This window comes from Argopecten irradians, chromosome 10, assembly GCF_041381155.1.
Source record: "Argopecten irradians isolate NY chromosome 10, Ai_NY, whole genome shotgun sequence".
Taxonomy (NCBI): domain Eukaryota; kingdom Metazoa; phylum Mollusca; class Bivalvia; order Pectinida; family Pectinidae; genus Argopecten; species Argopecten irradians.
The window spans coordinates 24,685,505-24,709,320 of NC_091143.1; the positions used below are offsets into that span (position 1 = coordinate 24,685,505).

Below are 23,816 nucleotides of genomic sequence, written 5' to 3' on the forward strand. Positions count from 1 at the left end.
TATCTGTCTTCAAGTTTGTTTTTAAAGTATTTTACATTTTACTGTAAATATACATTTTGGAACCTGTTTATGATAGTTTCAAGTTTTTCAAGTTTTTCAAGTTTTTAGGTCACCTGAGACGAAGTCTCATGGTGACCTATTCTAATCGCCTTTTGTCGGTCGTCATCCGTCGTGCGACGATAAACTTTTTACATATTCGACTTCTTCTCCAAATCCACTGAAGCAATTTTAATGGAATTTTGCACAAACTTTCTAAGGCATAAGGCCAGTCAAAATATTGAATTATTTGACCCCCACCCCTCAGGGGACTGTGGGAGGGGCCAAAAGGGGTAAAATTGACAAAATTTCAAAAATCTTCTTCTCCACTCACAGATATGGTAGAATCAAATAATCTTCATGGATAGAAAGGTCTCAAGGCCCTCTACAAAAATTGTGAATTATATGACCCTGGGGTTTTGGGTTTTCCCCTGGGGTGGGGGTTAAGTTTACTATAGTTTATATATTCGGAAAACACATTTTTGAGCATTATTTGGTCATTTGTAATAGGAAATTAGTCAAACGTCGTCAGAATTATCCCTATGAAATGGCTATTGAATCCTATTAACAAATTTCTATGACTGACATAAGGGGTCAAATTAGCTAAAACTTCAAAAATCTTCTTCTGAAATTCTGGAACTGGTAGAATCAAATACTCTTCATAGATGGAAAGGTCATAAGGTTCTTTACAAAAATTGTGAATTATATGACCCTGGGGTCTCAAGTGTCTCCCTGGGGAGGGGGTCAAGTTTACTATAGTTTATATAGGAAAAAACACATTTATGAACTTTATTTACTTAGTTTTCATAGGAAATTAGTCAAACTGGGTTAGAATTATTAACCTGAAATAGAATTTTAAAGTCATATCCATATTGGTCCTGGCCGACGCCCAGGGGCTAGATGGGCGGGGCCAAAAGTCAAATTAGTCAAACTGGGTTAGAATTATTAGCCTGAGATAGCATTTTAACATCTTATCAATATTGGTCCTAGTTGACCTTTAGGGGCTAGAGGGGTGGGGCCATAAGGGGTCAAAATGGCTAAAATTTAAAAAATCTTCTGAATTCACAGATTTGATTTTCATAGATTACAAAGTCAAATTTATAAAATCGCTGACTGACTTCAAGGTTCTGGTGGGCCAATATATAGTGTTTATATGTCTTTGTTTCATTCTGTATCCGAACTCAGGTGACCGTTAAGGCCCATGGGCCTCTTGTTTATTTTCCAAATGCAATACAGCATATAGGATTAACAAATACATGAATACATAATACAATAATCGTTGTTATGTTTCAAGATGGCGGATGATAATTCCGATATACTTCATAACAAATTAAACAATTTGATTAATATATGAGTATGATATACTACTGCAGATTAATGAGGATTTTCCTCTTTTTCTGTTACCTGGATCAAATATTTCCCCAGTTAATTAAAGCTCTTTACATTTTTAGATGAAAATAACATTATTATTAATCTAATGAGCTTTTACATACTACGTAACTCAGAATAAGCAGGACATAGTAATGCAAAATGCATTTCATCTTCTGCATCATTTTTTGAAAAAAAAAAACTTGTAACTTGGGTTTATGACCCAAACCAGTCTAATCCCCACCTCAGGGAATTTTTTTCTTTCCTGTTTTTGTCTATTATCAGTTTGGATTTAAGAAAAACGTGTGACAGAAGTAAGACCTTTAAAACCATGAAACAAACCCTAACCCATCGCAAACGAGAGGGGAGTCACTTTTTATTATTTTTGAGCCTATGTCATGGCGTCCGTCGTCCATCCGTCCGTCCGGTCGTCCTTCGTACGTCCGTCAACATTTCCTTTAAATCGCTACTAGTCATAGAGTTCTGAATGGATTGTAACCAAATTTGGTCAAAAACATTCTTGGGGAAGGTGAACAGAACTTGTATAAATTTTGGCTCTGATCCCCTGGGGGTAGGAGAGGTGGGGCCCAATAGGGGAAATAGAGGTAATTCTATAAATCGCTACTTGTCCTAGAGTTCTGCATGGATTGTAACCAAATTTGGTCAAAAACATTCTTGGGGAAGGTGAACAGAACTTGTATAAATTTTGGCTCTGACCCCCCGGGGGCAGGAGGGGTGGGGCCCAATAGGGGAAATAGAGGTAATTCTATAAATCGCTACTTGTCCTAGAGTTCTGCATGGATTGTAACCAAATTTGGCCAATAACATTCTTGGGGGAAGGGGAACAGAACTTGTATAAATTTTGGCTCTGACCCCCCTGGGACAAGAGGGGCGGGGCCCAATAGGGGAAATAGAGGTAAATCCTATAAATCGCTTCTTGTCCTAGAGTTCTGCATGGATTGTAACCAAATTTGGCCAATAACATTCTTGGGGGAAGGGGAACAGAACTTGTATAAATTTTGGGTCTGACCCCCCGGGGGCAGGAGATACGGGGCCCGATTGGAGAAATTCTATGAATCAATACTTGTGCTAGAGTTCTGCATGGATTGTTACCAAATTTGGTCAATAACATTCTTGGGGGAAGGGGAACAGAACTTGTATAAATTTTGGCTCTGACCCCACGGAGACAAGAGGGGCGGGGCCCAATAGGGGAAATAGAGGTAAATCCTATAAATCGCTACTTGTCCTAGAGTTCTGCATGGATTGTAACCAAATTTGGCCACAAACATCCTTGGGGGAAGGAGAACAGAACTTGTATAAAATTTGGCTCTGACCCCCCAGGGATGAGAGGGGTGGGGCCCAATAGGAGAAATAGAAGTAAATCCTATAAATCGCTACTTGTCCTAGCATTCTGCATGGATTGTAACCAAATTTGGCAAATAACATCCATGGGAAAAGGGGAACAGAACTTGTATAAATTTTGGCTCTGACCCTCCGGGGACAAGAGGGGCGGGGCCCAATAGGGGAAATAGAGGTAAATCCTATAAATTGCTACTTGTCCTAGAGTTCTGCATGGATTGTAATCAAATTTGGCCACAAATATCCTTGGGGGAAGGGGAACAGAACTTGTATAAATTTTGGCTCTGACCTGCTGTGGGCAGGAGGGGCGGGGTCCAATAGGGGAATTAGAGTTAAATATTAAAATTCCTTCAGAAAAAAACAATGAACCTGTATTCAGAACATTACTTGGCATTACAAACCAGGTGAGCGATACAGGCCCTCTGTGCCTCTTGTTCTGTATAGAAATTCCTTTTTTTCCCTACCAAAAATTACACTTCTTTTATTTTCAATCTCAAATTTGTTAGACTATATAAATCCAGTAGTATTATAAAAGTGTCCGATAATAACCCTGCATTCCACCACCACCACCACCACCACCACCCCCCAAAAAAATTCAATCAAGCGAATCAAGGATTTATAAGTGAGAAGGATTCATCACTGTCTCTTTACACTACTAAAGACCACGCGAGACGTCTATGAACCGGGAATAAAAACATTTTTTCTCAACAAATACTTATCTTATCGAGTCAAACGAAACACCAATGTAAAGTTAATTAAATCTCACAACGTTTAGTCCTTGCTTGAAGATTTAGAAGAAAGGTCTTAAAAAATAAAAAAATAAAAAAAAACAGCTCATGAAATGACAGCACGCTTAAGAAAGTAAGACGGTAACCTTGGCCCCCGCAAGCTATATCAAAGGCTGCGTCGGCGAATATCAAAGGAAAATCGGTCGGCGCCCAACGTCACGGTCAATGCACAAACATCTTTCTATAAAGGGTTAGATTTGGCAAAAATGGCCGAAAATGGTACATTTTGTGGCTCAAAATTAAGGGGTAGGGATAGCATATAGTCTTATTAATTAAAACTGGTATATTTTTAAAGAAGAATACTAGAAAATAAATTCCACAAACATCCATAAAAATCACACACGTCATTGGGAAATTATGACGTTAATTTCTTGTGTATATGGTCAAAACGGCAAAATTTCCATAATATCCAATATTTTGTCAACTAGGTATATTTGAGTGACAATAGCTCAAAAACGAGAACACGGACATATATTTTCTCTTCCATTTTCTTTTATGGATATGAACTCCTAGTTCCAAAAATCTATATGAGAGAAAAAAAAGTTTTGATAAAATCAAATTGTGGAAATAGTGGAATATTCCGATAAATGGTCGATAGGTAATTATATATCCTGTTAAATGGTGACCAAATAGTAGGGTATTCCGATAAATTTCTGTCTTGACGGCAATGCGAATAAAGTATACATAATGTACATGTAGTTTCATAATTGTCCTCTTTTTAATAATAATTAACGATTTTTTTAATACATCTTTACATGTGAATTCAGTCATGCAAAAATAATTTTCAAATTCGCTCCTGACAATTTGATATATAGAGAACGCATCGATTTTTATACAAATATTTTTTCATGTCAAATAAATGGCATATTTTGATTTGTACACGATAAAACATTAGAATATTAATCAAATAGACAACAAGTCGGAATATTAAACACCCGCCAAATTTTAATCGGGTACCAAGTCGCATCAGCCAATCAGACGCGATGATACAAATTGATTTTCAGACGTAAGTTACGCAAAATCCTACGTCTACGTTTACACGTACGTGCAGAGTTAAGCCCTTTAGTGAAACACATCTTACGCACACGTAAGTTCGGACGTAAGGTCTACGTTTACGTCTACGTCTACGTGTAGACTTACGACCTTTAGAGAAACTCAGTCCTGAGCCTTTGCCCAAAACCCAGTGTGACATTTTCTTCTCATATACGCCCTTGAGGGAATTAAATAAATTAAATGTTAATTTTCATAATGCAGGTCCTCATATTTTCCCCGACATTGTTGTAATTACCATACATTAGTTGAATATCACTGCGCCGGGTAGCAAATTGCGAATTTCAGGGACGAAATAGTTTGAAAGAGCTATTAGAATCATTTCGTGTATGTAGTTTTATAGTACAACAAAGATAAATATATATAGTGAGACAAAATGTCTTTCTATAACTGATTTATGTAACTACATTTGTAGGTTTAGAAAGTTCATCTGAAGCACGGAGGGTGTAAAGGTCCTTTATTGGATGTTGTCAGATTAAACGGATGAGCACTTATTGTCAGATTAAACGGATGAGCACTTACAGTAATTATATGCACAACATCATCAGTAATCACTCCAGCACTCGTCTATCTTTTTTCTATAAATACTACTAGCACTGTATCATCAGACTGGTGAGAAGCAAACCTTATATAGTCCCAGTCTTTAAAAAAGGTGATAAATAATCTGGTGAGAACAACAGGCCTGTCACTTACTAGTATTGCATGTAAACTTTTACAGCACATTAAAGACAGTAACATAATGTCTCACCTTAAATATCATATTATCCTCACAAATCTCCAACATGTCTTCAGGTCTGAACTCTCCATTGAAACACAATTTATTCCAACAATTTGATAATTTTAGCCAGAAAATTATACATATAGACGAAAATAAACAAATTGACATGACATTAATGGACTTTTCAAAGGCTTTTGGAAAAGTTCCACACTCAAAGCCTGTTATCTAAAATAAGACACTCGAAAGTTATTAAGTGGTTTCTTTTTATTTAAACGACAGACATCAAAACGTTATTCTGAATGAAGCACTGCATCATAGATACTCCAGGGGTTCCGATCACTTGCGATCTCTACACCCCTGGACTCATCTTTGATACTCCGGGGGTTCCGATCTTGACTTACCGGACTATCTCTACAGAACCCCATATCTTCGATTACGCTCTGATACTCTACGCTCCAGTACGAAGATCTGAGGACACCCGGTAGGAGGTCATGTTCTGGTGACCTTTCCTTGCACTCTGACCGTCCAATGAAAATCGGTCCATACTGAATAGTTTAGCCAATCAAATTCAGCGTATCAAACCCGCATTTGTTGGGATTTAAAAATGGCGGAACCAAAACAAACAGACGAAGCACTAGCTAGCGTTTTACCAAGATATGGGATCAGTGCGTTGAAACCTGAACAAAGGAAGATCTTCGACTGTCTGATGAGAAAGGATGATTGTATGGCCATACTTCCTACGGGATACGGTAAATCTCTCCCATTTCAGCTGTTTCCTGCAGTTGCAAGTTTCTTACCGCAGACGATAGGGCTACGGAGACATGTTGTGGTTTGCTGTCCTCTCCGATCGTTGATGGAGGATCAAGTTGAGTTTTTGTCAAAAATACCGGATATCACTGCAGGATTTAAAGGTTCGTCATTCATAGCGATTGTCAACTATTATTAAGACTACTCTAGATCTAGACCACACGATCATCATTGTATCAGTAATTGTTCAGTCATTTACAGTCATTCGCCTTCATTTTCTTACGATCTTAAAAGTATTTTGACTGCAGTTATATAGACTACTTTACATTACCGCACCAATAGTATTACCGAGAAGGTCACAATACATACATTGTAGATGTGAGTATTAAATAGCTGGCAACATTCGAGCGATATCTGACCTGTTGAATTTGTCAACAGGAGCATATTTGTCTACTACACATATAAGTGTAATTTACATCTGAACCCTTCTTATTATGTTCCCAGCTACAAATCTATAAAATATATGATTATTTAGGTTTGTGCATGTAATTACTGTATGCCGCCGAACCAATATACATGAATATAATTATTATACATTCCATGCTTATTTTTATATGATTTAATAGGTTCAGATGATGCTATGGACCAGCTTATAAAGGATGGATGCATCGACATAATATATGCTTCTCCAGAATCGCTACTTGGTGATCCAGAGTGGAGAGAATTGATGAGAAAGTTAAAGGTTGCTGTCATCGTTGTCGATGAATTCCATACCATATCTACCTGGTATGTACAAAGTGTAATGTTATAATGACTTTTATGATGATATAATTATAATTTAGATTAGAAATAGCATTCCGGAAATGTTTTAATGGTCATCATGCATATGGCAATGTTATATTACAAATCTGTCCTTTTACTATCCTGAATCAATACAGTGTAGAGAATCAAAATGTGCTACCGGTACATTTCTATTTTTATTCCAATGAAATATGTAATACTGGTAGCATGACACATTCATTGACAAAAATAATTCTAATTGGGTCTCTTGTAATTATACAAGTTTTGGTTAATTTACATTAAATGTATAGCCACTCTTGGATCTTACTGGATGTATCGGAAATATAAAGTCATGTGTTATTAATCTCTTAATTGGTATATTACATTCCAGGGGAGAAGATAGCAAAGGAACAGAAAAGTGTGCTTTCCGCAAATGGTTTGGGCACATCGGAGAATTGCGTTCCATGTATCCGGAAGCATCAATGTTGGCCTTGAGCGCTACTTGTACCCTCAAAGTGAGAAAACGAGTGATGAAGATTTTGAGCTTGAGACCAGAAACAACAGTGACAATAACAGTGTCTCCTAATAGACCAAATATAAAACTAACTGCTGTGAAAGTGTCGAACATCTTGGAGATGGCAATGTCATGGATAGTGGATGGCCTTTCTACTTTGCAGGAAACATTTCCCAGAACATTGATCTACTGCAGATCCATCACAGATGTTTCGAAGTTATATGCCTATATATCTGAAGAACTCCCAGAGTGTGTTCAACATCTTGAAATGTTTCATTCTGAAACAACAGATAGTTCGAAGGAAAAGGTCCTGGATGCTGTAAAGAACAAGGAAAGTCCTATCAGACTTATTATTGCAACTAGTGCCCTTGGAATGGGGATTGACTTTGTAGATTTACACAGTGTTGTACTGTATGGCCCCCCAAACACTAACTTGGAATTGATTCAGGAGGTTGGAAGAGCAGGTCGAGACGGTGATCCATCTGTGGCACTGATTCTGAGTAATTCATATCACCTACACCATGTTGATTCAGAAGTAAAGGCCATCTTCACAACATCTGAATGTCGACGAGTTGCTTTGATGAGTAGTTTCCTGAATCCTCCAGATATCAATTTATTAATGAAAGAAACAGGTAAACATACCTGCTGTGACATTTGTTATAGCCTATGTAAATGCAAAGAATGCGAATTTCTTCCGTTGGAACAATTATTCCAAGCGCCATCTGTAGATGAGGAAAGTGCATCGGAAAAAGACAGTGATGTGACTGAGGACTATAACTTATCAGACTATGAAGACATTTTGTGGTCACCTTAAGCTTGGTGTGTTGAAGATGTTTCTACATGAATGAAAATATCAAAATGTACAATGTTTTGTCAAATTCTTTATTTGTGTCTTTCTAATTTGATTACAACCAGTTGTTTTAAATTAACAGGACATTAACTAGTATTATATGCTATAGTGACAATTAATTGATACAAAGTGAGGAGGATAAATGTGCAAATTTCTACTGTAGCTCATAATTGAAATTAATTATCATGAAGTCACTGAAAATTTATCTGTTTTGCTCAGAATCATACGTCACATTACTTTAAAAAAAAATCCTTCATATTATGTAATATGTAGGTATTACATTAATATTTTACACATTGGTTGAAAAATAAATATTATTAGGAGAAATGATACAAAACTTTCTGCTTTTTGTTCTCAATAGAAAAGACCAGCATAAGATTTCAATTTTAAATCTTTCTTATCAAATTATGTTGTCATAAACAAATTAAACAAGATTGTTCTCGGTTGTTCAAAGGATGCTTAATAATAATTTAATGACAATTTTCAAAGCAAGATAAAATAATTTCTGATAATACTAATTTAACATAATTTCATATGATTCTTAAATATTTTAGTCAAGATCTGTTAAAATTAGTGACAATTACATAAATTTGTAATATGATGTGTATATTTTTTATAGCAGAGGCTACTTTGAGTCACTGCTGTTACAAGATGAATTATTGTAAAATGAAAAGATTACACCACTACCAGTAAGCTAGGGGTTTTGTTCTTATTGCATCAAACATTGCTTTAAAACATTAAAGTTCAATTTGAGTAAAACATGACAGAGAGAAAACATTTAATTATTAAGATAAAGTTCTTCAACATCCTGTGACAGGAAGTGAGACATTACTGTAGAGTATCTTGTGTACACTATGGTGACTCACCACAGTAGATTTATACAATGTATGAAAATAAGGCACATGCCTTTGACTTATACTCATTTAACTGTAAAACTACCTCTACAAAGTATATATAAATAATCAGCGTATGATGGCAAACGCGGATGGCACACAACTGCGGATAAAGCATGCTGACCTAAAACTGCCTATCACGAAGACGCTGGTAGGGCTTTGTTGGTTTATGACGATAGATAAGTTTTGATAGCCCAACAAAACAGTCATCAAATGGATTCCTACTGACAGATAATCTCTTACTGGAAAGAGTACGCTCTGGTGTGTATGTAAGGACATCCAACTGAAGGAGATCTTTCACTACCTTGTGCACATCTTCATGGTAAGAAGGAAGATGATGAAATCCTTTCCTTTTCCTTATTTCACAAACTGTATCGAAATGCTTTGTTATGTTGATTATATGTGGATACCCTTTGGAGTGGTTGATGATACTTTCCCTTTGTGTTATGTCCCGAAACACGCCACTTTGCTATCTCTGTTGAGCATTTCCAGGTATTCATCTAAAGCTAGGTTGTTATTTCTTCCTCCTTGTACATTTACAAAGCGGTTTGCTCTAAGACGAATCTTTTGTTCCTCCGTAAGAGTTTCTCCTGATGCCATGGCAGTGAGGTGAATTGACCCTATAACATACTTTAGCTTGTTGGTTTTGTTGTAAATAGGTAATTCATATTTCGCTGAACAAACGCTTCTGTTACCATCACCCATATCCACAGCTGTGTCGAAGTTTTTGTGCAAAATAACTAGCCTGAACAACATGATAATGTGATCCTGTAATTGGTCCTTCTCTTTATCAGGTTTCTGTTTAGTTGTCTTCATAACACTGACATTGTGTTGTTTCATTTCGTGAGATTGTAATGAAGCCACAAAAGCATATGTTTTCTCGCAAAAATGACATTTGAAACGCCCATCCTCTGGCTCATAGTTTGAAACCCAGTAGTTTTCAGGGTGACTTGGGTCTTCGAGAACCTCTCGCAGTTGTGCAAATAAATCCATTGATTCCCCTTCAAAAAACCACTGTGCAAGTATGCACTCGCAAATGTCATTTATCCATTGAATTTTCTCCTCTTTTGTCATGCCTTCAAAGGTTCTTGGGTAAGGAATTTCAATCTTATCCTCTGCTACTTCACCGATTTGGAAGTAATCCAAGAACAGAACAACACAAATTGCATCAAGTAAAGTGTAGTACAGGAGTTTGTATGGACGGTAGGCATTTTTTACATCGGCCTTGACATTTCGCAAATTGAGGAGATTTCTGTAATAATATGCTGTACCTCTGTCCTTTGCACTCCCTGTATCGTATGTAAGCTTGTGAATTGCCTGAAATGAACAACAAAACAATTATGTACATATTTATAAATATTTTTATTTTATTGGAAACAAAACAACTTCAATGAGCTATTGGTCATTACATGAAATATGATCACAATCACCTCAACTTGATAATTGCTATTCCCCATGTTCTATTTGCCATTTTTACATCAATTACATAACTGAACACTGTTTGCCCATAGAAGGATATACAAACCGAGAAGCTTTTTGATACATACTTGGTTTAAAATTATCAAAGTCTAAAAGTAATACACAGAAGAAGTGCATCAAAATGAAGAATAATAGATATTTTATGTACTGTATTAAAAAAATCTATTTATATTTCTTCCTTTTATTTACTCACCTCAAGGAAGTTCATGAGCCTGTGAAAATCCTCTATTTTAGAAACAAATCCCTCCAACCTCTCCTTAGCTGTTTCTGCATTTGACATTGCTTTTTGAGCAGATTGAACTCTTTCGTCTGTTAATCTGTCACCTGGAAAATAAAGCAATGCATCAATTGATTTCATAATTAAGGTTACATAATTAGAATTTATGAATACTTCTAGAACTGTTCAAGTAATAGTAGAGAAGAAAGGCCTGTATCTTTCATCTGGTTCATTGAGCCAAGTAACGAAATAAGAACAGATTAAGTTTTATTAATTAAGTGTTTGGTCTTCTTTATTGTGCCCATCCTTAATGTCAAAATGGGTTAGCAATAATTTATTACACAAACTATATTCCCTTCTCCAGAGGATATATTTGTGGCCAAAGTTTGTTAATATCCATGTTCTATAACTAGCAGAAATTTAAAGGTATGGACAGAATATTGATGGACAGATGCCATGCCATCACATAACCTCACTGGTCGTTCGGGCCAGGTGAGCTAACAAACCAACCCTGGGTGAACTTGATTGCTCACAATCTAATTATGGCTGGCTAGAAATAGTTTGGCTTGTGTTTTTTCAGATCTTTGATATAATTTTACATACCTCCAAAGAAGACAGGTTCCACCACTTCTCCTTCTCGACATGGAACATATTTGTTGGAAAGGTCTTTAAGAAGTTGAATTAATTCATTTGTTTTGTTTTCATTACAGTCAAACAGTCCCAATGGATACTGAGAAAATACAAGATCAAATGATTGAAAAATTCCACAAATATGTTTAACATCTTAAATGTATAAGTTTACAATATGACTATATAATGTTACTATAATATATCATGTAAACATGTCAACAAAGGCTCACCATCATAATATGGTATACAGTATATGAAAAATAGATATTGACCTTTGAACCTAATTATCTTGACATTTGACCTAAAATCCTACCTCTATGTAAATTTACTGACCTTCAATTTCTTAAGTCAAAGAGTGAATAAATTCTTAACATTAAAGTTAAAAGTAAGAAGACATCTTGTTTTGCTATAATTCATTTACCTGAGTTGTCTTATTTCCACAATATTGACTCCAGCAGTGGTCCAGATGAACAGGATAAATATCTTTGAAGTCATTGTTCAGTTGTGAAATGTTTGATATTACCGATGTTGCAAAAACAAAGGTTAACTCTTTCATAAGTTGTCTTTGCTCTGTTAATGATGGTATAAAGTTAGATGGAGAGAACTCTATAGCAGATGACACATCAGAGGAACGGTCTTGTACCACTGGAATCACACGATCAACAATAGCATACATGTTGAACAAATGCAAGGACTGTGTTTTTTTGTCTGATGTTCGGTATGATGGGGAGAATATTTTTTATCCCAGTTGTCTCCAATGAGTTGGTACTTTTTTGTTCCACCCACTGCCCAAGAATCCCGTAACTTCAGTAATTCTGTGTCCAGTTCATTTTTCCATGATTCTAGCTTCCTATGTGTCGTTACTGGATGAACCACAAGTCCAATTTGAGCAAGTCTTTCAATGTCCTGTGTTTTAAATAAGGTGTAATATCATAGATATTAAATACATAATTAAACCAATGAATAACATACATGAAGCTCCAACTATGTAAACATATCATGTTGTCATCTGATCAACCACTTTAAACTTGGTATTTTATACTGAGTGCAATTGTAATATCTGAAGATATTGTGCCAGTACATTTAATAACTGTAATTTGTATAAACATTTATAATAATGCTATCCCTAATTACATTAGCATCTTACCAGTTGAGTGCATCCTCCATGAAGCATAAGAAATCCGGTGATATACTGGATCAGAGACATCTCTTGGCTTCTTCCATGAAGTGCAAATTGCTGTCGAAAGCAGTATATGTCTGAATGGCTTATTTGGAACACTAGGTGGTATGTTTCCTACTGCAGCAGAAATCACAGATAATAGAACTGGACATTTATCTTTTAGTTCTAGGTACACCCTCTCCCAACTAAAGTCAAAAAAGTCTTTGTATCCCTTCTTTTGAAAGATTGAGTCTGAACCTCTTTTGCAAAGTTTCTCACATTCTAGCTTCACATAGTCTGTAATTTCACTTGTAACTATGTCTATGTCTGATTTACAGAGATAGTCCACAATAACTTTGTTAGTTTTGGTTTTCCTAAAAATAGCCTTGCAGATTTTCTTGTGTACCTCTGACTGAACAAATGTGGACTTCACTCCACTTGGATGATAAACCTTCACCTGCAACAGAATAGAAAATTAATAATTAACTGCAAAATACAATTGAAATATCATACAAACGTTTAACATTTCAAAAAATTTTACTTTTTATAGGAAATATAATAAAGCCAAATCTGGAATTCTATGAATTAACATGTCATGATGGTTTTTAGGAATTACAAAAATATCAAAAGTGATTTTTCTTATGTAAGCCATAATTAACATTTTTCAATTTCAATTTTATAACAACATTTGTTCATATTTGTCTGTGCTGTACAACTCACCATATCTCATCATATTATATACAATGTTGATCCTTTTGCAGTATGCATATTAAATGAAAAACCTGGAATAGAGAACTTTAAACAATTAACCTCTTACCAAGTAACTCTCAAAATCTGGAAATAATAAACAGAAAAACAACATGCAAATAAAACTCAATTGTTAATAAATTTAAAACAGACAAATTAAGAAAAACATCTTTACAGTTGCAAGGTAAAAACTGATAGTTTCTATATTATAAATGTATTATGTCTTGTTATAATACTATCTAATAACAACATTAATAAAATATTTCCAGGGAAGCTTACTATGATTAAATTACAATAGTAAAAAATTATAGTTATATAAGGTGCTTACTTATGGATCACTTGTGAAATGGAACTTAATTGGATTACAATTAAACTTAGATATGTTATGAATATATTTAAAGTTATCATAGCTTAAATTATCCATGGATATTTTTTTCCATAAATTTAAATATGAATAAATAATTGTTCATAGTGAGTAATTATAAAGGGTATCTAAAATACCAGAACATAGCATTTCCTTATTTCAATATCAAAATTAATATTTACAAAAGATTTAGTCTTTGATTCTTGTAACTTGCAACTATATAAATAATTATTTATAAGGATTTATAAGTGAGAAGGATTTGTCACTCGGGTTTTGGACAAATAAGGTTTCATATTTGTGCATTGAACATTGGACGATAACTGTTACAGCCTACTCATAATTGATTTTCCTTTGATATCCGCCAGCACAGCCTTTGATGTAGCTTGAGGGTACCAGGTTTATTGTCTTACTTTCTGAGACAGGCCGTCATGAGCTGTCATATTTTTTTAATGAAGATTTAAAACATTTCTTCTGGATCTTCCTTCCTTAAAACAAGGATTAGATATTGTGAAATATATATATCAAGCTTTACATTGGTGTTTCTTATGACTCAATAAGATAAGTATTTGACTAGAAAAATGGTTTTATATTTCCGGTTCATAGGCCTCTGCTGTAGTGTAAAGAGACAATGACAAATCCTTTTCACTTATAAATACTTGATGTAATTGAACTTCATACTAAAATCTAACTGAAAATTACTATATTCTAAAAACCGGAATAACTTAATGAGAATAAACTTTGAAACATTTAAACTTATAAATAAAAAATTAAAAAATAAGAAATATGCACCTCCACTTCGCCGTGTAACGTGCTGTCAATGGGGGAAAAAAATGTATTTTCTTTATCTTTGTCACCCTTGTCCGAGAACTCCAAAGACTTTCTGGCAGACTTTTGACTGGTCCTTGACATTCCTGGTGTTAACTCTGCAACAGGTACACAAAATGACACAATACACACAGATTTAAAATGTGTTTTACATCTGTTACATTACTCAATAAAAACAATACAAACCATTGAAATGCATGCTGTGCAACATGTGGCTAGTCAAGGCTAATCTTTCTCAGCAAAATCTACATTTATGTAATCCATTCTTTATATATTCTGCAGACAAATCAGATATAATCATTGATAATAATCATAGCCAGTTCATGTCTAATACTGATGGATTCTCTAATATATATGTTATATATATATATATATACTATTTTTTTTTTATTTGTAAAAAAATGACCATTCCAAAATCAACTTGTCATTTAATTTCTATCAGTTTTAGTATTTTAAAAACTGCTCGAGCATAGTCGGTGCTTCACACTGGGTTTATGTTAAATAATTATTTAACTAATGGTATAAAATACATATGTACTTACTATCGAGAACTGCAGTTTGATCGGCGCTGGTAGTATCAACAGTCTTTGGAAGTAGAAACCTGTGTTGTTCGTGTTGTGTTTGTAGAGGTATGCATACTTTTTTTATTACAACCAACTCTGACACAGTAGGGAAATTTTCAACTCCATTACGCTGTTTATTGGATGGTTGATATTGAAGTGGTGACCGTAATCCCCGTTTTACAGCGACTGTTTTACGTGGAGATGGCATTGTTAAAAATACATTCTCAACTCGCAACCTAGACTTCTCTAACTGACTTTTTATTTCGGCAGCTTCCTTCGTACACTTTACGTATTTCTCTACATACTTTAAACATTTGTGACAAACTCCGTTATTTACGTCTCTATCACTTGATACTTCAAACTGTTGTAGAACTTGTTTAATGTTCTTTACCCTCTCGTCAGTAAGTTTATATTTCAGCGTAAAGTGCTTTTTCTCAATTTTCTCACCTTTGTCATTGATGTCTGTTTGTATAAACGAAAATCCACATAAAACACAAATATTACTTCGACAGTACACACGGCGAGGAGTAGATGCCATGGCAAGGATATTAAATATACTTCTGATGTAAGCAATTTTCTCCGCCGTGTTTTGTTGTGACAGCGTTCATGTTTACATTTTACACTCGGAACGTTTCCGGCTCTGTTAATAATAGAGAATGCCCGAGGAGTTCCGATTGACATCGCGATTTTTGGCAGCGCGACGCTGATTGGCTGTACCAAAGGTCACCAGAACATGACCTCCTACCGGGTGTCCTCAGATCTTCGTACTGGAGCGTAGAGTATCAGAGCGTAATCGAAGATATGATAGCTGTCTCCACTCGCAGTATGAAAATCTGAACATCACGTCGAATGGCTGATATTACGTTATTGAAAAAAAAAACCATCAGCTATCATAGTCATCGAGAATACAGAAGAAATGTGGCACAATTTGTCAAAAATGGTACAAAATTAAACCACTATTTTAGAGTATCTACTTTCGGATAGTTTTTTTGTGCCAAAAAATGTGACTGTAATGTATGACTACAGCATTTTTGCAGTGTAGGTACGGATTATAATTGTAACAAAATTGAAAGTATTCCTCTTTTTGAAAGTCAGTTCATATTACACAAAGGGACTGGGTCCTCATTTTATCTGAGAAGCACTCCATTTATTGAACACCATGCAAGCACAAATTTCTGTAATTTATATGTAGTGGATTTCTTGTCTTGGCCTTTAGAGTTAATGTGTTTGCAATATTAAGACATCAATAATAAGATCAACAAATGGCAAATTCTTCTTTTTATATCAAAAAGTCAACTTTGAGAAGTCCATCATCAAGACTTATATGGAAATATGAACTTCCATGTAATCCATAAATTATGAAATACTGATATTGGCAAAGCCTGTGTTTATGACCATGCAGAACCAAACTACTAAGGGTGCAAAATCGAAATAAGGTTATAAATTAAAGTATTAAATGTACATGTTTCTAGACTAGTGTGGATCAGTTTGGATTGTGGACAATTAAATTTAGTCCCATGAATTTCTCTCTGTAATTCCTTGTTTTCGACCAATGATAATGGTCAAAAATGTGGTTGCTGTATTTTCAATTCTGGCCCATTATACACTTTTGTCTTGTCATATACTGGAAGTATTTATCATAAGATATATATCCATGACAATGTGTACATGTGCGTAGTGGATAGAATAAGGAATGTATTTTTGTTGGACGCATTGGGTGAATGGTTAGAATATAATTAATAACTACAAGCCCTGGCTCCGATATCTCGAAACAAAAGTGCAGACTTAAGTTAAAACTTAAGTTTTTCTCCTTATGTAAGTTATATGACACTTTCGACTTAATGCAGTTTTGGACTTAAGTTTGGTTCGAGAAATCGGGGCCAGGTCTTCACCAACTCCTTTGGGTCACGAGTTCAAATCTCATGGGCAGTTGGCAGGAACTGACTGCTGGTCAGTGGTTTTTCTCTGGTACTCTGGTTTTCCTCCATCTATAAACCTACATATAGTTGGCACATCCTTCAATTACCCTGTCTGTTAAAAGGACGTTATAAACGAATCAAACCAATAGCACGTTTAAACTGTTGTCTTGAAGATGTAATTTTTAATGCACCATTTGTACTATTACTGTGACCCTCAACAGTCTAGCTGATTGAACTTCATTTACATTTTATACAATTGTCTTTTTAGAGTTACTGGAACAGATAAGTACTATGAATGGAACCACTGCAGGAAAAAAGCCACATACAGAAGACAGCACAAAAGAAAATGTGCGACAGAGGAGAGGCAGTACGGGAAGGGCGGCCTCGGAGGATAACCCTGGGGAGTCTGATTCGGTGGAGAAAAGTTACACACAAGATCAGATTGATGCAGTGAAAAGGTTAGTATATAGTGATACTATACAAGTTGTACATGCTCTATACGTTCAATACATGTATTAGATAGTTACTTTTTGGATTTGGGTGGTGTATGTATTTCATTTTTGAGTTTTTCTTATGAAAGCTGAAGCAGTGACATTGATTTGTTCTTTAATTTCATTGTTTGTTTTGATTATTTGTGTCCTAAAATGAAGTTTCAATTAAACTTTACTTGATATACAGTAGATTTGTAGCTGTAGAATTTGTTCAGTCAATATTCACACAAATGCATGTATCATGATGTGTTATCGTACATATAGCTCCTTAAGTGATTAGTTATTTATACTTATACGCAAAATGTAACATTATGACAAATGGAAATGGGATGGTAGCATCAACAACCAAGGATTGTGTGCAAAAGTAATTTATTTATAATTAGTTGACATGTTTCGGATGGCTAGGCCATCACCCAACAGGAGTTATTTTGGTACAGAATCCTTGGTGTTGATGCTCCATCCCATTTCCATTTGTCATTTTAACTATATTGTCTATTGTACGGAGCCCTGTTGAATACTTCTTTTATCCACCTTGTATTCCCTCCTCTGAACCTTCACTGACCAGCACCTTGAGGACGTTGGATGTCTCTGCCTTCCCCCTTTATTCACTTTTAATTATACTGTCTACTGTAAATAATTGTATATATCCATTTCTCCTACTCTAGGGTAAAGAAATGCAAGGATTACTACGATATACTTGGGGTGCAGAAAGATGCTACAGAAAATGATTTAAAGAAGGCATATAGGAAACTAGCTTTACAGATGCATCCTGACAAAAACAAAGCTCCTGGAGCTACAGAGGCATTTAAAGGTATTCATCAGTAGTTGACTTTACATTTTAGTGCAATGATTAATTCTTACATTTACTACAATAGCTATATAAACGGTAAAGAGAAAATAAATTTGTGCAATCATATACAGTTTATACGCAGATATTTAAGGAAAGTTCCTTTTGAGATATCATTAATGGGATATTTATACATATATATTTTTTGTTTATGTCTTTTCCTTGCAGCCATTGGTAACGCCTTCTCTGTTCTCAGTGACACAGAGAAAAGAAGGAAGTATGATTTATATGGTCCTGAGACAGATACAACAGATTCACGGAGAGGTCATCACCATGACTACACACATGGTTTTGAAGGCAAGTAAAACGACATCAGCCAAGTTCCTGTATAGCAGATGTAATTGAACATGTGCTTCTCCTTTAATGTTTCATAACCTAGCTCTTAAACAGTTCATAAATGTTATCAATGCAGGAAAACATTTAATGATTCTTCTAATAAAATGCACAAAATAAATCAATTTGATCAAAATTTTAAAAGATCTTATTTTAATTAATCATATACACCTATCCTGTGATCAAAGTTACACTGTCAATACATGTTCAGTGTAGTAATCTTGTGAATATATTGTCAGCGTGTTTTACTGTCCATCTAATCACAAAATCAATCCTATGTAGCTTCATAAATCTGAAGACATTTTCTATAACAACTGTAGGATACTTGGTTAAGAAGTTTAATTCATAAAATTACATGTACATAATTTTTATAGTGTAAAATATCAAGTTTTAATATGTAAGTTTCATGTATCAAAATTATGACTACCAGTATATCATTAAATTGACATTAGATAAATTTGAAGTATGCCTGTCAATTCCTCACTGTATCATTTTGCAGTTTTTTAATCATTGTATTATTCTTGCACAGGTGATATATCTCCAGAAGAACTGTTTAACATGTTTTTCGGTGGAGGATTTCCCACAAGTAAGTTTTCTACAGCTTAAATGTTTGATATTTGGCTTTGATCAAAAACTTTCTTCGGGTTCAATGGTGTTTCCATACAAAATTCATATTGTACTTTAAATAATATACATAATTACTTGTATTTTAACAATTTATGCTGTAAGCAGAATTATTGTTTTATTTTTATAAACAAGATGAAAATACACAACATTGAATATTTGATTTTGTGTTGTAATAATAGTGGTTAAATTTCATAACAGGTGAAAGACTTAGCAAAAAAGATGTTAGATGGGAATTATACTGGAATGATTCTGTCTATCATATTCAAATCCTGTCCAGACTGTCTTAAACATTATTAACTGATGTTGATGAAACTACACAGGAGTTATGGGGACTGTGTATAAATGTCTTCTTTTGAAAACAATGTTGTAATGGAAATTGGGTCATTGTACTTTTGTGGAGAACCAATATATCAATGGTTATAATTTTAAAAACATCAAATGCCATTTGGTTGTCAATAGTTACCAAAATAAAATATCATTAAACTGATGGTCACAAATGAGGGGTAGTGTGGGCATTATAATTAGTTGGCCATTTGATTATATTTAACGTCGATAATTTTGCATGAGACTTGGGTTTCCTGTAATATTGAAGGTCTATTGCTAAAATTCTTTCTTTCCTATCATGATTTTCCTATCATGATAAACCATTTCTTTGTATAATTCTGACATTAATCTTTTCAGATCATGTGTACACAACACACAGACAGAGACATACACAACATCACCATCAGCATCATCGTGCTAGTAATGTCTCCAACGACGTAAGTACATCATTGTGCTAGTAATGTCTCCAATGACGTAAGTACATCATCATGCTAGTAATGTCGCCAACGACGTAAGTAAATCTTCGTGCTAGTAATGTCTCCAACGACGTAATTACATCATCGTGCTAGTAATGTCTCCAACAACGCAAGTACATCATCAACCTAGTAATTTCTCTAACGACGTAAGTACATCATTGTGCTAGTAATGTCTCTAACGACATAAGTACATCATTGTGCTAGTAATGTCTCCAACGACGCAAGTACATCATCGTGCTAGTAATGTCTCCAACGACGTAAGTAAATCATCATGCAAGTAATGTCTCCAACGACGTAAGTACATCATTGTGCTAGAAATGTCTCCAACGACGTAATTAAATCATCGTGCTAGTCTCCAACGACGTAAGTACATCATCGTGCTAGTAATGTCTCCAACGACGTAAGTAAATCATCGTGCTAGTAATGTCTCCAAGGACGTAAGTACATCATGCATCGTGCTAGTAATGTCTCCAACGACGTAAGTACATCATTGTGCTAGTCTCCAACGACGAAAGTACATCATCGTGCTAGTAATGTCTCCAACGACGTAAGTACATCATCGTGCTAGTAATGCCTCCAACGACGTAAGTAAATCATCGTGCAAGTAATGTCTCCAACGACGTAAGTACATCATAGTGCTAGAAATGTCTCCAAGGACGTAAGTACATCATCGCGCTAGTCTCCAACAACGTAAGTACATCATCGTGCTAGTAATGTCTCCAACGACGTAAGTACATCATTGTGCTAGTAATGCCTGCAACGACGTAAGTACATCATTGTGCTAGTAATGTCTCCAACGACGTAAGTACATCATCGTGCTAGTAATGCCTCCAACGACGTAAGTAAATCATCGTGCAAGTAATGTCTCCAACGACGTAAGTACATCATAGTGCTAGAAATGTCTCCAAGGACGTAAGTACATCATCGCGCTAGTCTCCAACAACGTAAGTACATCATCGTGCTAGTAATGTCTCCAACGACGTAAGTACATCATTGTGCTAGTAATGCCTGCAACGACGTAAGTACATCATCGTGCTAGTAATGTCTCCAACGACGTAAGTACATCATTGTGCTAGAAATGTCTCCAAGGACGTAAGTACATCATCGTGCTATTCTCCAACGACGTAAGCAAATCATCGTGCTAGTAATGTCTCCAACGACGTAAGTACATCATCGTGCTAGTAATGCCTGCAACGTCGTAAGTACATCATTGTGCTAGTAATGTCTCCAACGACGTAAGTACATCATCATGCTAGTAATGTCTCCAACGACGTAAGTACATCATCGTGCTGGCAATGTCTCCAACGACGTAAGTACAGCATCGTGCTAGTAATGTCTCCAACAACGTAAGTACACGTCCAAGTGTGTAATGTTATGATAAATAAGTATCATATAGATACCAGTTAAAAATCGATTGAAAAATGAAAATGCCTTCTTGATGTCTCACCAAGCGTTATATATTGATAAGTCCAGCAATAGAAGTTGCATACATTTAGAAAGCAATAGAAAAATGGGATGTTATTGATTTACAGGGTGAGCCAATGTTAAGTGTTACAGTATGTATATCAGAGGTAATATCAATGTGTTTTTGTTTGATTTACAGGGAAGCTACACTCTACTACTGCAGTTAACGCCAATTATCTTACTAGTCCTTCTATCCCTTCTTAGTAGTTTCTTCGTCAGTGATCCACTCTTCAACATGCATAAAACAGAGTAAGTGATTATTGCTACAAACAATCCTAACTGTGACCATGGTCATATTGTCACAAGAATCAAGTGTTCATTGCTCAAAGCAATGTTATAATGCTGAAAGATTATTTACTGTAAATTTTATTATTTATTGTTTTAATATTTATTGTATTTCATTGTTTAATTTTAGAATTTACTTGCTTTGCAGAAAATATGCTATTCAGAGAAAAACAGGAAATCTTCAAGTTCCCTATTATGTAAAAAGAGATTTTCGAGTTGAATTCAAGAGCGATTTACGGAGGTTAGAACGCCAGGTAGAAGAAGAGTATATATCATCATTACGCCAAAACTGTTGGAGGGAGAGAAGCTATAGTAAGTAGAAGATTGATATTTGGATTGTTAACTTTAAGCGCTTAATCGGGGGGGGTCAGAGATCTGTAGTTTTGTTCTTCCAATCTATAAATAAACCCTGGTTAATACTAGATCCGCAATATATCGCTTGGCTAGAGAGAACTTTTTTCTTTAGCTCGATTGGTTGAGCGATTCAAGAAAAAAAGGACTAGTAATCCAGAGGTCCCGAGTTCGATCCCTGGCAGAGGCAGGTTAATTAAATTTATTGTAAATCCTGCACACCTGTTACATTGGCGCCCGTGTAGGGACTCGGAGTGATACTTCACGATACCTGCGAAGGAATCGTTTGTAACCCCTGGAAACTCGAGGACGAGTTGATTCCTGGAGGGGGAGTATGTAACCCTGGTTAATACTAGCCGCAATATATCGCTTGGGCTAGAGAGAAGCTTCTCTTTAGCTCGATCGGTTGAGTGTCAGACTAGTAATCCAGAGGTCCCGAGTTCGATCCCTGGCAGAGGGCAGGTAATAAATATAATTTTAAATTCTGCACCCTGTTACCTTAAACAGAAACTCTAAATTAAGAGATAACTAGTCTGTATAGCTGTTGTAGTTTCGTGTAATTGAGATTTATTATGGATTGCTTATTAGCTTAAATTGAAGAGAGTCCAATACTTCATAATCCATACCAGAAATTAAAAATATGAAATTCGTTACAACGGGTTATCAAAACTATGCTATTACTTTATAGTCCATAACTGCTTCATGCTTGATTGCCCATGTCATTTATATAGAGTGGTCAGTTTCTGATCACTTGCAAGCCGCTTACCAGGTAAACACATGTTAAGCCTGTTTGCTGTTTCAATGGTGACATATACCCGAGACGGTAGTCTTGTTGATGGCGATTTTGTAGTTTGTGACTGGTGAAAGGGTGGGCATGGCAGAGTTATAAGCTGAGTTTTGTTGTTATGTATTCTGTATTTACTTACCATTCGGTTGGGTAGCTATTGATTATTGCATTGTGTTTTTATGTCAGTATAACGTCATGTTTTCAGAAAAAATAACCCATTAAATGAGTTTGCTCTTCTTGCAAGGTAATGATGTAATAATCCATAGCTGGGGGGGGACTACGCAAGGGAGATAACCATGTTATTGCGCAGAACTATCCAATACACAACAATTTTGTTATTATTCAAATCTTAAGTTATATGAACTTTTTTAAAATTTTTTATGTCAATTGCTTTTTTTGTATGTTTGCGCGCAGCAGGAAAATTTGTGTTGGTGGAGAAGGCAAGGGAATTATGCAGGATGGTAAAATTGATAATGAACAAAGCCGAGCAACTTAGAGACATCCTTCGTAAGTGGTCTGAAGATTGAATAAGATTTATTCTTCATGATAGAAAAGGGGTTTAGAGTGATGTTTAACAATCGGATTGTTGTGAATGTATGGACGGTTCCTGCTTCAGTTTTCCTCCTGTGATGACAGAATGGAAACATTTCAGGTTTCCTTGTGGCACCTAACGAGACCACTCCGTTGGCATGTGGTGATGGAATCCTTGAGGAAACCTGTAACACGCTTCGGGTCTCTTTATCTGTTACCAGATATGTGATATGTAGGGCTCATATTTGTATAATGGAGTTAAGGATAAAGGAAACATCAAATTAACATATTGGG

At 35.4% G+C, this 23,816-nt stretch overlaps 2 protein-coding genes and 1 pseudogene across 2 annotated transcripts; 2 read left to right on the plus strand and 1 right to left on the minus strand.

Moving 5' to 3' along the window:
• Positions 1-5,747: 5,747 nt before the first annotated feature.
• Positions 5,748-8,513, plus strand: LOC138333466 (bifunctional 3'-5' exonuclease/ATP-dependent helicase WRN-like). Its single transcript, XM_069281851.1, has 3 exons — positions 5,748-6,230; positions 6,693-6,852; positions 7,238-8,513. The coding sequence occupies exons 1-3, from the start codon at positions 5,924-5,926 to the stop codon at positions 8,172-8,174; spliced, it is 1,404 nt and encodes a 467-aa protein (XP_069137952.1). The 5' UTR covers positions 5,748-5,923; the 3' UTR covers positions 8,175-8,513.
• Positions 8,514-8,976: 463 nt separating this feature from the next.
• Positions 8,977-15,877, minus strand: LOC138333465 (uncharacterized; annotated as a pseudogene).
• Positions 15,878-17,009: 1,132 nt separating this feature from the next.
• LOC138332623 (dnaJ homolog subfamily B member 14-like) lies at positions 17,010-22,173 on the plus strand. The gene is made up of 8 exons (XM_069280624.1): positions 17,010-17,037; positions 17,275-17,464; positions 18,163-18,308; positions 18,513-18,641; positions 19,207-19,263; positions 19,986-20,065; positions 21,708-21,817; positions 22,002-22,173. The coding sequence occupies exons 1-8, from the start codon at positions 17,010-17,012 to the stop codon at positions 22,171-22,173; spliced, it is 912 nt and encodes a 303-aa protein (XP_069136725.1).
• Positions 22,174-23,816: the final 1,643 nt, after the last annotated feature.